Raw genomic sequence first — 15,242 nt, 5'->3', positions numbered from 1 at the left:
TGCTCTTTGCAAAGAAAAGGAAAAAATACACTATTTCAGACTGAATAATGAGGTAAAAACTATTATTTTTTAAAGCAGAACAGACCAAAATGTTATTGTTTTAACTTCTTAAAGCAAAGGTTTTAGTAAAGTAATACATTAATAGAAAAAATATAATATAACCCTTGGTTGCAACCCTACGTAAAATATACACCTACTGCAAGAAATGACTGTCAACCCAGCTATGCATTTCAACAGATAATACATATAATAATGCAACTGAAAAACTGTCTGGTCTGCAATGTAAAATCAAAGCATTGCAATGTCCCAATTTGACCAATCCAATGTTCAAGATATATCCCAGAATGATTTGAAGGTCAGGTGCAAGAGCCAAGAGATCATCATCATCATCATCATCATCATCATCATCATCATCATCATCATCATCATCATCATCATCATCATCATCATCATCGTCGTTCCCATCATAATGTCTTAACTCAGCATCTTTGAGCATGTTTTATTGCTGAGTGGATGCATTAGTGAAGCGTAGCATAACCAGTAAATGATGCTAAATATGGGATGGAGGTAGGTACTGCTGACACACACTCACAAACACACACTATAATGGAAACTCACAAACCCAAAGAAAAGAGGAAGGGAAGAAATAGAGATGTTGGTTTAAGTGTGATGGATGATAAATTAGGTAGTGGAGAAATAGGAAAAAAGGAAAGGAATGTATGAAGGACAGACAGGAAGTGTTAAAAGGAAAGTAGGAGGCTGTGAGGGATGGAAAGACGTAAGGAACCAAATAAGAGGAGCATTAAAGAACAGGGACGCTCCAAAAACAGGCTGTGATAGAAGGGTTATTTTCATTATGGACTATTTTGCGATAGAAATGTTTGGTCTAAAAATTTAAGAAAATAGTGTTCATCCTAGATTTTTTTTAAATTGTATTCTTCTGTATAAAGCATAACAAAGCAAGACATCTCAACATTTGAGAGACAGCATTTTCTGCCATCTTTGCAGGAAAAACTTCCTAAACAATATATCGATCATCAAAATAGTTGGCGTTTTTTTTGTAGAGCGACTAATCGTGGCAAGATGGATGAAAGGAAGTGAGTGAATGAATGGAAATCATGATGATGGAGGATGTGCTGCAGGGAGTAAAAGTGAGAAAGGAGTTATGAAGGAAATGAGGACCAATGAAGTACAGAGGAAGCAATTAAACAAAGTATGAGATACTGATCAATACAAGGAGGCAGGGAAGGAGCGGAGAAAGTAGTGCAGGGAAAGGGATCCGGCTCATTTTCCGTATCATGCAGCGCATTGGGAGAGACACCCCAAACACATCTGTCTTTCTACAGAAATCACAAACTACAACTGGGAAAAACACGGAAACGCACACGCACAGCTGCGGCTTATGTCCCCTGACACAAATCAACAGCTGCTGAGTTACACACAGATACGCACACATGCACACACACACAGTTCTAGAAGAACAAACCGTCCTATCAACAATCGTCAGAGAGACAACGTCAACATCAGTCAGAACAACGACTTAAGACCACACACAAGCCATCTGGGCTCCTTTCTCACCGCTAACCACCGACTGAGGCGCTACCACAACAACTGAGACTTTCATGCCAGAAACACAGACACTCAAGTTAAGTTTTATTTTTTGTGGACAAAACTGTGGTATTGGTATACATGTGATTACAACTAATTTTGTAATTTGCAAAAAAATGTAAATAACGGAACATCTCCATAAAATGCAGTCCAGCGTAACATCATTACCTGAATAATAAACGTGTAGTTACATTAAACGAACACAAGTGACAGTGTACATTCAGGTGCAAACTGTTATTTGCCTGCCGTGCTCAGATTATGAACAAATTATGAATATCTCTAAATAATAAAAGGATTTTGAAAACAAAAATAAATAAAACAGTGGTATGACATTATCAAGAGTTACACCACAATCACTTCTGTAATCTGTAAAGCCAAATGTAACTTTAAGGCAGGACAATTTTGCAGAATTTCTCCAGATGATGTAAAGAAAGATCTGTGTGTCTGATGTTTGTGAATTCATTGGTAATTGTTGATCATGCAGACAGTCTTCTTTTAAACAATTAAAAAACTCACTGCAGTCGTTACTTCAATTGGGAAATATTTGCCCTTCAAGTAATTCAGTCATCTGAATTCTTCTATGAAATTACATATGTGTGTTTTTTATAAACATAATTTACTCAAATACATGATGGGATCATGTACCATTTATCACATCTTTGGGACCAAAAAGGCAGGCTGAAGCCCAAAGTCTGCACGCTCCTGTATCTCTCTTTCTCCATTAGAAACAAAAGGCAAAGAAAATAGTAAATGGAGCACTCAAGGTCTTGGGTAGAAGTACTCCAGAGTTTGGTTGGTTGCCTAGATATGGCTAAATTATCAGATTATAATCTAAAATCTAAATTATACTTCATCAAGCTGACAGCACAGTACACACATATCTTTCAGGTACAGTACAGGTACTCCATTTAGACATTTAATAAACATTCCTCCAAATTGATAGAATTGGTTTGAATATATATGAAAAAAGAGAATAAGCACAAAATGAGGCTTATGTTTTTCATGTAATAAGTCTGTAGCAACCAAATAGATTTGGGTGGAAAAAATATTGTGCCACATAGACAATCTTTTCAAATGTTTTACATTCAAATACATTTCGTGTATGACTTTCTTACATAGCCCATCCCTAACTCAATAAAGAAACATGTATACAGTTAAAAACAAGGGAGCTTAGATGTCCAACTATTCATATTAAGTAGAGGAAAGGAAGATGATACGTTGGTCAGGTCTTTAATATAGTTTGTCCTTTTGGATCTTCAAAGAATAACTCGATTTAAGCATTATAAATATCTAAAGAAATATTCCATACCTTTACATACTATTTGTAACTAAGCAAACTATATTTCATAGATATTTCCCTTTATTAAAATCCCAAACTTGTAGGTATGGAGATCTGGACACATGCCCTTGAAATCCACTTAGTTGACAATAACCAGGCAAGGAAGTGTCCCCTCAAATGTTGACATTAATACATGTAAACAGTCTTCATCAATCACATGTGAAGCCAGCTGCATGTATTACATAGTAAAGACTGGTGGTTTTTTTCAGCATGATATTCAGCATTACATATAGGTAAAAAAGCATCACATCCTCGAGTCAATATGGTTGATATGACAGGAAGTACCTAAATGGTGGATCTCGGTCTATTTATTTACTAACACTATGGTCGTTTGTGGAGCAGAATGATAAGACAATTCTGTATCAGTTGTATGATAACATATAGTAGCCTGGGCATCATCGCGCACAGTGCAACAGAAAAAAATAAACCTAGTACAAATTAACTGCACTGCACCACGAAATACAGTAACAACAACCTAGTTACTACTGCAAATATGTTTGTCACAATACATTACAGCAGACAGTCCATCTAGAAACCTCCTCCATTAATTATATTTACACCAAGCTAGCTTTAAGCTAATTAAACTTTTAGATACCTACCTTTTCTTCTTGAATACGACACAAGCCCAGCTCCCAGTTTAAACCTGATAATAGCCAGCGTTAACTATTAGCAGCGTGGCTATCCGCCACATATTACACGTTTATAGACCACTGGGTACCATATTAGTTAGCGTTAGCTGTCAGACTGGCCAGCAGCTTCTTGACCTTAGCTTGACAACACGCTAGCTAGGCTAAGTCAGCAAAAATAGCTTAAAACAGCTTACATTGCGAATAAAACTTAACACCGCTATGAGACATCTCGATCTAAAATTCTCCTTCAACCGCCGCTCGGTATCCCGGTCACTGATGGAAAACACTGACGTTAGTTTTGCCGTTTAAGTATCCTTGCATGCTAACGCTAGCTAAAGAGCTAGCATAACGGTTTGACGTTACGCAGTGTCTCCGGATAGAGGCAGCGAGCTGTCACAATAACAACATACCTTCAGGGTTGCCCGGTACTGGGGCTGGATTCAAGGAGGTCACGGTGGCTGTGCTTCAAAAGACCGGAGAGGCTCATGGATGTTGGCCCCCAGTATCCTAAATCATTAACGGCAGAAAAAAACATCTAGCAGGCTAACGTCATTACAGTGAAGCTAACGCAGCCTGTTTGGCTTTTACAGTTAATTTCCACGACTGCGACGGGTTGGCGCCCCCTACCGCCTGTCACTGGAACTGCCTCCTCCTAGGAATATCATATGGGGAAAAACCAGGAAAAACATTTCATATTATGTTTTCCCTCATTGATAAACATGTATATCTGATAAAGTGGCCTCTGAATGCAAGTAAAGGTTGCCTTCACTGGCCTTTTTGAAAAGGCACATACTGTATAATACAGTGGGATACTGTGTGTAATGTCAATTCATAGTCCCTATTATGTCAGACAGAATTATGTAGGTATTTTAACTGCCGTTTCATAAACATAGTAATTGTAAGAATTAAGTAAACGTTAGTAATCGCTTTATTTTTGTTCTTGATTATATAGTTTTAAATAGATTCCCAGTCACGCTAAACGCAACTTCGTCCAACGTAAACATCCAAAAGAGACGTTTGATTGGCCGTCCATTTTACAGTTAAATTGATTTAGCCAATCAGTGAAGCCGTTCTTGGTCGTTGTCTGTAACCAACGTACACAATTTAACAACCAGGAACTGTGGTGTGACTGGCAGGGTGGACCATCCACATAAGCCCTATTATTCAATTAATAATAAAATATGTGTTAACCGACTGTTCCTTATGTCATAACGGTTTCGGTAAACGATAAAAAAACATATTTCTGCCGGCATGAATCTCGGGTGAGTACCCTTTCCTCACGTTAGTGGGAGCTACTAGCTAGCAATGCTAGCACACTGGCCGTGTGTGTCGCAGTGAAATGCACTTGGATTATTTTATAGCTTGCGACCAAATTGTGAAGAAAGACAGCTCTTATAGTAACACACGCAACATTAGTTCTACGTGCACATTGCAGATAATATAAAGGAGCTGTGGTTAAGACTTTAACCCACACAGCATTAGCTGTTTGATGTTATTAGTCAATAAAGGTGATGGCAATAATCTCTCAAACAATAATGTGCTTCTGTCCCTGCAAAGAAGATAGAAAATGACAAGGCACACTTTTTAGCATTGCATTGACTCAGGGTAAAGGTTAAAGAAAAACAAGATAAATACAAACACATAATACAGGCATATGATATGTCATTAATGAGTAACAAGTGGGATTTGGAGTTCCTGTGTGAATAAAGCAACATTTTTTCCAAGCAAAGCAATGTACAGTGAATACCACGAAATGCAGTTTAGCAATCTAGACAGAATTTAAATAGCAGTACAGAGCAGAGTGATGTACACACTACACAGTATATGAAGAATAGAATATATGATAAATAAAATATTCAACATTATGATAAATGTGAGCCTGCTACGCATGTACATTATAAACAGTATTAAATGAATATGCTATGATATGATATACATATATATATATGTATATATATATACATATATATATAATATAACATTAATCCAGGTGTTAATAATAAATACTCTTTGTAGGACTAAAAATTAAAAAAAACGGAATAGTTTATTGATGAATTAATACATTCATTAATAAAGGGGGAAGTCCAGTTATACACAATGTTTTGGTATATCTGATGTAGGTCATTTAGACGGAACAACTTAAATAAAAAAAGATATGTGATAATGTAGTTACTGCTGGGTTCAGCACTAACTCAGCACTCATTTACGGAGATGCCTGTTCAGTTTAGACATCAGTTTCCAAAAGAGGAAATTATGTTTGCAGTGAGAGAGCATTAAAACACAAGACCTTAAAAACACTAGCCACTTGAAAACATTAAAGAGGACATATTATACTTATTTTCAGGTTCATATTTGTATGTTGTGTCTCTACTGTGACATGTCTCCATGCTTTAATGTTCAAAAAGCTCTTTATTTTTATCATACTGCCTGCCTCTTTTCACCCTCCGTCTGAAACCAGAGCCCATTCTGCTCTGATTGGTTAGCTGGCTTGCTTTGTTGTGATTGGTCAAACACTTAGGGATGTTATCAGAAATGTCCATAGCATTTCACGTACAATGTGTGGGAGCGTTAGCCAATGTTACATAGTGATGTCATCATGTTACAGAATGAAACAAAGGAGTTAATTTAAGCATTTCAAACAGGGTATGGGAGTGAAACTCAATCTGGAAAGGGAAAACCCCAAAAAGCATAATTGGGCCTTTACATATTGTCAAATTCTTTGTGTGCTAAATAATTCTATGTAATAGTATTTCCCTTTTTGTGTGAACAGAGACGGCCTGCTGTTTGAACTTGAACATGGAAAACCCAAGTTGATTTTACTCAGTCATGGTGAGAGCTTGCGACTGTCTTTTAGTGCAGTTTTGCAGAAATGTAATACATGTAACAAAAAGCATTAATTTGTGAAATTGTCCTTTGATAGGATTAGCACGTTTGCACCTGTGTATGTTGTGTAATATCCACAGCTGCTCACTGTCACGTCTTTTGTTGCAGGCGCTGAGAAGAATCCAGCAAAGGTAGGAATCCTCTGCTCTGCTCTGAGCTGGTCGCCCCTCGGCAACTCACATACAATGTATTGGAGCGCTAGCCAATAGAAGCACGAGTGTTACAAAGTAATGTCACTATGTTACGGAAGTAAACACAGGATTCCAATCGAGGCGTTTCAGGCAGGAGAACTACAGGAAAGGGAAAACTATGGAGCTATTTCAGGGTCATAAGTTTTGATCATTCAAAAAAATACAATTTATTTGAAAGTTCAAGTTTTTATCCTGAACTTTGAAAAATACAATGATGTATTCAAAATACATTTGAAATAATTTTTCAGGTTGAATATTATTTTGATTCAGTTCAGCAATTTTTTTAATAATATATTTATTTTCAGATTTCACTTTTATAGCCTACATATTTTGATATTTGAATCCTTATTTTTTTCAGCAGAGATTTTTCGTTTTCAGATTCAAAAAAAATATTTTTGCAGTTTCAAATCTTGTTTTTTCAGGTTTCAGACTGCTTTTCACCTTCAGATCGTTTTTCACTTTCAGATCTTTTTTTTTCGCTTTCAGATCTTTTTTTTTTCGCTTTCAAACTTTTGGCCCTGATATTGCTTGGGGGGGCGGGGCTTACCAAAGAGTAGTTTGGCATCCTGAGTGACAGGCCTCCCTCTGTCATGTTGCCTTCATGGATGTTAGAAAACTGAGACCAGCGTCAAAGTTCCGTTAAGCGAGCTGTTGTGCACCGTAGTTGGCAACAATCAAGTACAAATAAACTGTGTTAGAATGTGAAATTACGTATCCGCAACGAGCCAGCAGGTTGTCCTGGTGGACCTGACGCCATACCCCGCTGTCTCACGGAGAGATACCGCAGGTCCTTCCTTCCTGCAGCGGTCCAACTATACAACCAGCACAGCCCCTAGTAGACGCCGCACAAAACAACACACCTCTTGTTGATAAATACCAACTATGTGCAATATTTGCTATATGTGCAATATATATATGCCGTTAAAAACTGTGCAATATATACCTGGCTGCTATTTATTTTTTATTTAACCTTTATTTAACCAGATAAAAAGCATTGAGATAAAATCTCATTTACAATGCTGACCTGGCCAAGAAGGCAGCAACGTTACACATAACACATAACACAAACATATAAAATACAGAGAACATAACTAAGAAAACAAAAGACGAAAAAAAGCAGTTACTACATTGTGCACATTAGGACAGTAAGAAAGGCACTACTTATTACTGCAAGAGCAGCTGGTGGTAAGGACTTCTGACAAACTTCAATTTAAAACAGGCTATAGAAACAAGTGCCGTCAGTTTGAGGCGTGATTGAAGGTCATTCCAAGACCAAGGACCATAATAAAAGAGACTCCTTTTTCCAGCCTCAGTCCGCACAGCAGGAACCTGGAACCGTATCAAGGCACTGGATCTGAGGTTGTAAAAGTCACAAACTGGAGCAAATCTGGCACATATGTAGAGTGGAAGATTTCCTAAAATGGCTTTATACATTAATAAAAACCAATGCTGCATCCTACGCATAGTGAGTGAGGACCATCCAGTTAGGCTATACAGTGTGCAATGATGAGTCCTATAGGGTGCATTTGATATATAACGCAGTGCAGCATGGTAGAGTGGGTCAAGTTTGGCCAAGACAGTGGGACAGGCAAATCTATAAATGGTGTCACCGTAGTCCAGCTGGGACAGGAATAAGCCAGAGACCAACCTTTTACGGGATGAAGTTGAAAAACAACATTTAAGTCTGTAAAGGAAGCCAAGACTGAATTTCAATTTCTTTGTTAGAACTTCGATATGGTGTTTGAAGTTCAGATTACTGTCCAACCAAAAGCCAAGATATTTGTAGATATCAACAAACTCCACAGAGACGCCATCAAGGGTGTCAATGGAGAGGCAAGAGGACGCTGACTTGGGACCAAAAAGCATTGCTTTGGTTTTCTTACTGTTCAAAAGCAGTTTGGAATCAAGAAGTGCATGCTGCAGCGTGATAAAATCAGATTTTAAATTGGAAACGGCCATGTCCAGAGAAGGAGCACATGAATATACAATAGTGTCATCAGCATACATATGATAGGTAGAAAATTGCATCTGATTACAAATATTGTTTACATATAATAAAAAGAGCAAAGGCCCCAAAATAGAGCCCTGTGGAACGCCCTTCTCCAAGGTGACAGGGTCAGAGACAGTGCTACCCAACCTGACGCATTGAGTACGGTCGGTTAGATAACTCTGAAACCAACAAATGGCATTATGACCGAAACGAGACACCAACATAACATTAGACATAATGTGGTGATCTACAGTATCAAATGCTTTGGCTAGGTCAATAAACAATGCAACACAAACAGATTTGTTATCCAAAGCAGCCTTGATATCATCTAAGACTTTCAGACTGGCAGTTACAGTACTGTGCTTTGATCTGAATCCAGATTGCATAGGGTTAAGGATGTTGTGTGAATTTAAAAAAAGTTTTAGCTGAGTATAAACTAGGGACTCAAGAATCTTTGATAACACAGAAAGATTTGAGATAGGACGATAATTATTTAACTCAGTGGGATCACCAGTTTTCAAGAGGGGCGATACCAGAGCTTGCTTCCACAGAGCTGGCAGTGTGTGAGTGGACAGGGAGAGATTAAAAATATCAGTTACTGGTTGTGCTATAATCTGAGCTGCAATTTTTAAAAAGAATGGGTCGAGGCCGTCAGGCCCGGCAGACTTTTTAGGATCAATTGAGTGCAAACCCTGTAAGACTTCAGAGACCGAGAAAGAAGCAAAATCAAAAACAGGGGAGCTCATCTCTTGACTAGGGCTGTGAGTACGACCATTTAGAGAGTCATGACTTTGCTCATCAAAAATGTGACCAGCCTTTTTGAAGTGAGCATTGAAAGCATTAGACATACCATCTGAATCTGAAATAAAATAATCACTGACCTTCAGTTTTTGTGGGAAACTAGAAACTTTCTTGTTCTGAAGTGATTTAATTGTTTTCCAGAACTTAGAATGGTCATTAAAACAATCAGTGGCTAAGCTCAGATAGTAATCAGTTTTAGCTTTTTTAATAAGGGCTGAACATTTATTTCTGAGGACACGAAAAAGAAGCCAGTCATCACTAGTGTTAGACTTTCTAGCTAAAGACCATCGCTTATTTCGATCATGAATTAGATCAGATAGTTCTCTAGTAAACCATGGAGTGTTCCTATTCTTGACTCTGAATTTTCTAAGGGGGGCATGTCTATTAATAATCGATAAAAAGTGATCAATAAAAAATTGGACGGCAACATCAACAGATGGAATTAACGCTATGAAGTGCCATTTAACCTCCGCCAGATCGTGTAGGAAAGCCTGCTCAGAGAATTGTTTGAAGCAGCGCCTGAGGACAATAAGGCCCTTGGCTTTGGGCAACTTAGTGCTCCTAACGCAAGCAATAGTGCAATGGTCACTGATATCATTAGGAAAAACACCAACAGACACATACTTATGAGCTGCATTTGTTAGAATGACATCTATAAGGGTATCGTTATTGGGTTTGGCAGGGTTTATTCTAGTGGGACTATCAATAAGCTGAGTTAAGTTCAAAGAATCACAAACCTGCTTAAACTGTGAAGATGTATCACTCAATCAGTCCCAATTTAAATCACCCATTAATATGATTTCAGAAGAAAACATAGACAACAATTCAGTAAGGCTAGTAGTTGCATCCATGATGGCCGATGGAGGCCTATAACAGCCAATAACAGTGAGAGGAGCATTTGCTATAGTTATTTGGACTGCTAGCAACTCAAATTGCCTTGGAATTGAAATAGAGTGAAGGACTGAGCACTGTAGTTTCTCAGCAGTGTATATTGCAACACCACCAGCTCTGCCCTTACGATCCGTTCTGAATACATTATATCCATCAATGTGAATAACAGTGTCAGTGACAGAAGGTTTTAACCAGGTTTCAGAAACTACAACAATATCAGGTTTAGCAACTAAAAACCAGGTCTTGAAAACATCTAATTTGGGCACTAGGCTTCTAGCATTAACATGCAGAAAACCCAATCCTTGCCTACAGCTAAACTCATTCGGAGTTGGCAAATTATGCAAGGAAGCAGAGAAACACTCAGGACCAGGGTTAATGTTAACGTTACCAGAGAGTAGTAGCAGTAACAATATTAACAGTCTGGAAGATGATTTTTTCACATGGGCTCTGGACGCGTCGCTCCTCGGGGGGGCGGGGCTGCTCCAATCCTTCGATATTAGCGAGTCCAGAGTAAATAGGGCAAACGGGAGAGCGCATTTCGTGCCATGAAACATCAACTTTTGGTAAAAACTATCCGATGGAGTCAGCGCTCCAGAGGTTCCACCATCTGAAAGTCCGAAGTGAATAGAGATATTGCTGGGAGGCAACCCGTCAGTTTTGCCGACATGCGGTCTGACAATTAATCCCAGGAAGAAAGCGAACACAAGGGTAGCTTTAGGCAACATAGTGACAGCAATCCAGAGTCCGAAGGAGCGAAAGCTCAGGCAGAGAGCAAACAATCCAGTCACAGCGAGGCACCGGCACAAAAGCGCAGCAGACCAATTTAAAAACGGGTCTAAAAAGCTAAATAAAAATTATAAAATGTCAGTATGCACAAGAAGAACGAGGATGAGACAAACACTAACAGAGACAGAAAACAAATCAACGTGCTGTCATCTTGGGAGGCGTGGCCACATTGCACTCCCTTAGGGAGTAAAAGGTGTAACTTTAAAAATATAGGCTATCTAATTTCTTTTTTTAATCTTTAATACTTTTTGTATGCATGCTTTAGGTAACATTACTTACTGTTACTGCTGTAACAATGTAAATGTATCCCCTGTGGGACTAATAAAGGTATTCTGATTCTGATCGCAAAAACCAAGCCAATACTATGCTGCGTTCATGGAGCTACGTGGAAGTGGGGAAGGACAACGCTTGATTGCGGATACGTGATTTCAGATTCTAGCACATCTCTTATACCTTGATTGTTGCCAAATACGATGCTCAACAGCTCGCTTAACGGAACTTTGATGCTGGTATCAGTTTTTTTTACCACCAATCACGGGAGTATTGTGTATAGAAAGTGTGTAGTTGTATTTCTTGCGCTACCTAACATCCATGAAGGCATCATGACAGAGGGAGGGCTGTCACTCAGGGTGCCAAACTACTCTTTGGTAAGCCCCGCCCCCCGAAGCAAGATCAGGGTCAAAAGTCTGAAAGCGAAAAAAAAGATCTGAAAGCGAAAAAAAAAGATCTGAAAGTGAAAAACGATCTGAAGGCGAAAAAAAGATTGAAACCTGAAAAAAAAAGATTTGAAACTGAAAAAATTGTTTTGAATCTGAAAACGTAAAATCTGAAACTGAAAAAAGTAACTTTTCAAATATCAAAATATGTATAAAAGTGAAATATGAAAATAAATATTTTATTAAAAAAAATTGCTGAACTGAATCAAAATAATATTCAACCTGAAAAATTATTTCAAATACTTTCTTTTGTTTTGAATGAAACATTGTATTTTTCAAAGTTCAGGATGAAAACTTGGACTTTCAAATAAATTGTTTTTTTTTGAATGATCAAAACTTATGACCCTGAAATAGCTCCATAGAAAACCCCAAAAAGCATAATACGGCCTCTTTAATATTTGACATGAAACATTAAATCGTCTTATTTATTTGCCGTCTCCTGCCGCCTCACACCTGACAGGAGCAAACTAAGCATCAAATGATCAGGATCAAAACATAAAATCGAAGTTAATAGGAACAGCTGGTAAAATAAAATATGTAACAATTGATATCTATTGGTATGCTTATAGGAAATGTAAACTTATCTTTTATAGTTTTGTCTAATATGATTTTATTTACCTGTATTCCAGCAGCTGTCTTTCAAACCCAGAGCGACTAACATCCTGAGCTCCAGGCAGCCGTCCTGTGTTGAGGAGGCGCAGGGGGGGGAGCGTCCAGCCCGGCAGCAGCTGGGGAGGCGTAGAGAAACCAAAACCAAAGCAGGAGGAGCAGCCGCCTCCTTCACCTCCAACACCACCACCGGAGGGAGGAGCTCCACACTTGCCTCATCCAAGACGCATGATTATCTCAAAGGAGGCAACGTCAACGTTGTTGCCAAGGTAATAACAATAAAATAATAAATATCTTATTTAAAGAGCACTTTTTCAAAATCCATGCAACAAAGTGCTTCACAAAGACAGGAAAATAAGACAAACAAGTCTGAAATCATCAGGTTTGGAAGACAATAGATGAAAAACAATATAGTGTTGAAAAAGGCAAGAATAGTAAAACAATTTATTTAAGAGATAAAGCGAATATTATATCAATATTGTGATGTGAGATTAGATATGGCCTTAGATTTTGAGTATCGTATGACATAAGTGTTTCCTGGCTTTATAGGCTGCATTACATTAAAGTGATGCCATTTTCCTACTTTTATTATTGAGACCCGAAGACTATACTATATCCACGTTTAAGATATTTATTTAGCAAAAACAAATCATATATCATGTGTAAACATTTTATAATAAGCACCAATAGTCAACCTTACAATATTGTTGGTATACCAATATTGAGGTATTTGGTCCAAATATTGGAAAACAAATTGATTCTCTCTATTCTATTGGGAGACAGTAAAGCAAAGGCTTATAAAAGAAGTGATGTGATCACGTCCCTTGGATCTGTTTTAGTTACACTTTAGTGTGTGTGTGTGTGTGTGTGTGTGTGTGTGTGTGTGTGTGTGTGTGTGTGTGTGTGTGTGTGTGTGTGTGTGTGTGTGTGTGTGTGTGTGTGTGTGTGTGTGTGTGTGTGTGTGTGTGTGTGTGTGTGTGTGTGTGTGTGTGTGTGTGTGAAGGTGAAGTCAAACAGACATAATCACAACACGACCGTTGGCTCCCTGAGAACCAATGGGAAAACAGCTCAGCCTCAGAGCCGTGGAACACAGGCCGGTGGGAAGGTGGGACTGAAGGACTCGCAGGCCGGTGGACACGCAGGACTGAAGGACAGTGTGGTGTGTCTGACCAGCGAGCAGCTACAGCACATCCTCCACAGCGTCCACACCTCCAACCAGAGCCAACACACACCAGAGGATCCCAGGAGCCAGGGTAGGAGTAGTGATGCTAGAATGAAAGTGATAGCAGTGATTAGTAATGATTGTATCAAAGCAAAGTTTAACCCCAAAATCAGAATTAAAAGTGTTTAATTAGGCCTCAACATTTCAACTCCATTAATGTATATTCATATGTATTATACTGACAACCTCACCAGTTTTACAATGTTTTTAAGTCTCTTTTAAACTCTAGTTTGGTTTTACTGTTTGTTTCAGTCTCAGTGTTTCCAGCAGCACCAAAAAACCAACAGGCATGTTTTTGTAAAGAAAGCTAGTGGAGAAAGTAGAAAACCAATAGCTAGTTCTGGTTGTACTGTTTGGAGTTGGTACAAATCTTGAACGTTTGGAAATTGCAAAACAAATTCTGTTTCAGTTTTCAATATAAGGAATATGCTTGAATTTCAAAATACTACTGATAATATTCTTCTTCTTACCTGTTGAGCTATTTATCAATCTAGATGTCTTGCTGGGATTTGCAGACTGTTGGAAATAATGGATTTAGATGTTTTTGCCTTCTATAGAATAAAATGGAACTAGATGGCACTCAGCTTGTGGTGTCAAAGCACCAAAGAAACTCAACAGGAATCATGACCTGTTTACGAGTAGCAGTTTCAAGTAGGAACTACTTTCTTTCAACCAAACGAGCATGAGCCACTTGTCCTTGAGTAGATGCAAAATATTGGATAAACCGGGTAATTATTTCTGGAAATGACATTGCTGTTCAGTGTTTCAAAAGTAGTGCTTGATGTACCACAAGCCAAGTGCCACCTTTTCCATTTATTTATAAGAGAAAGCAGACATCTATACGACAGTTTTCCCTCCAAAACAATCTATGTATAGCACTTCAGTTGAGTGGTACAAATATGTAACTTTACATTTTTTTGGGGGGAACTATCCCTTTAACAGACTCCAAAACTGGATCCTTAATAAATGGAGGAGGGGGAAGTGGAGAGATGAAGGAGGAAGACAGAGGAGGAGGAACAGATAATACTGCAACATCTCAGGATAAAGACAACAGGTGAGCAGCCGACATCAACAAGATTTGACATGAAACGATTTTTGATTTCTCTTTAGCGTACAAACGTTAGAAGGATTATTTGAATATATTTAAAATTAATAGTTTGCTATTTAGAAAATGTACAGTAATTTACATATTTGTAGGTGTAGATCCAAACACTAGAAGTGCATGTCAGCCTCAGTATTCTCCAATGAATGTGTAGAAATCTGTGTATGTAAAGTAGTGGTTATAAACAGAACTGCTGTTCAGGTTGTCTGGATGTCCGTTCAGCTGGCCGGAAGAGCGACAGACCCTCAGCAGAGCAACCATCGACGCCAAGAAGGCTCAGTGGAGGAGAGAACTAGGTACACACACACACACACACACACACACACACACACACACACACACACACACACACACACACACACACACACACACACACACACACACACACACACACACACACACACACACACACACACACACACACACACACACACACACACACACACACACACACACACACACACACACACACCGT

The 15,242-nt window shown here is 38.5% G+C and overlaps 2 protein-coding genes across 9 annotated transcripts in view; one reads left to right on the top strand and one right to left on the bottom strand.

Annotated features, from left to right (window-relative positions):
- Positions 1-4,160, bottom strand: part of ip6k1 (inositol hexakisphosphate kinase 1) — a 31,032-nt gene extending 26,872 nt beyond the window's left edge. Inside the window, exon 1 of one of the 4 annotated variants that reach the window (XM_079680427.1) lies at positions 3,987-4,160. The gene's annotated coding sequence lies outside the window, so the exon portion shown is untranslated. The other 3 variants (XM_079680430.1, XM_079680429.1, XM_079680428.1) reach the window with 3 other exon arrangements.
- Positions 4,161-4,676: 516 nt separating this feature from the next.
- ccdc66 (coiled-coil domain containing 66) overlaps positions 4,677-15,242 on the top strand; it is a 70,803-nt gene continuing 60,237 nt past the window's right edge. For 2 of the 5 annotated variants that reach the window (XM_079680423.1, XM_079680424.1), the window contains exons 1-7: positions 4,678-4,838; positions 6,347-6,405; positions 6,568-6,590; positions 12,464-12,712; positions 13,447-13,696; positions 14,608-14,719; positions 14,969-15,063. In XM_079680423.1, coding sequence (XP_079536549.1) covers positions 4,828-4,838; positions 6,347-6,405; positions 6,568-6,590; positions 12,464-12,712; positions 13,447-13,696; positions 14,608-14,719; positions 14,969-15,063 — 799 coding nt within the window. In that variant the 5' untranslated portion in view covers positions 4,678-4,827. Of the gene's footprint in view, positions 4,839-6,346; positions 6,406-6,567; positions 6,591-12,463; positions 12,713-13,446; positions 13,697-14,607; positions 14,720-14,968; positions 15,064-15,242 lie in introns of all 5 variants that reach the window. The other 3 variants (XM_079680425.1, XM_079680422.1, XM_079680421.1) reach the window with 3 other exon arrangements.

Source organism: Notothenia rossii (genome assembly GCF_949606895.1).
Source record: "Notothenia rossii genome assembly, chromosome: 5".
In the NCBI taxonomy this organism is placed as follows: domain Eukaryota; kingdom Metazoa; phylum Chordata; class Actinopteri; order Perciformes; family Nototheniidae; genus Notothenia; species Notothenia rossii.
This window is presented reverse-complemented; position numbering and strand designations above follow the sequence as displayed.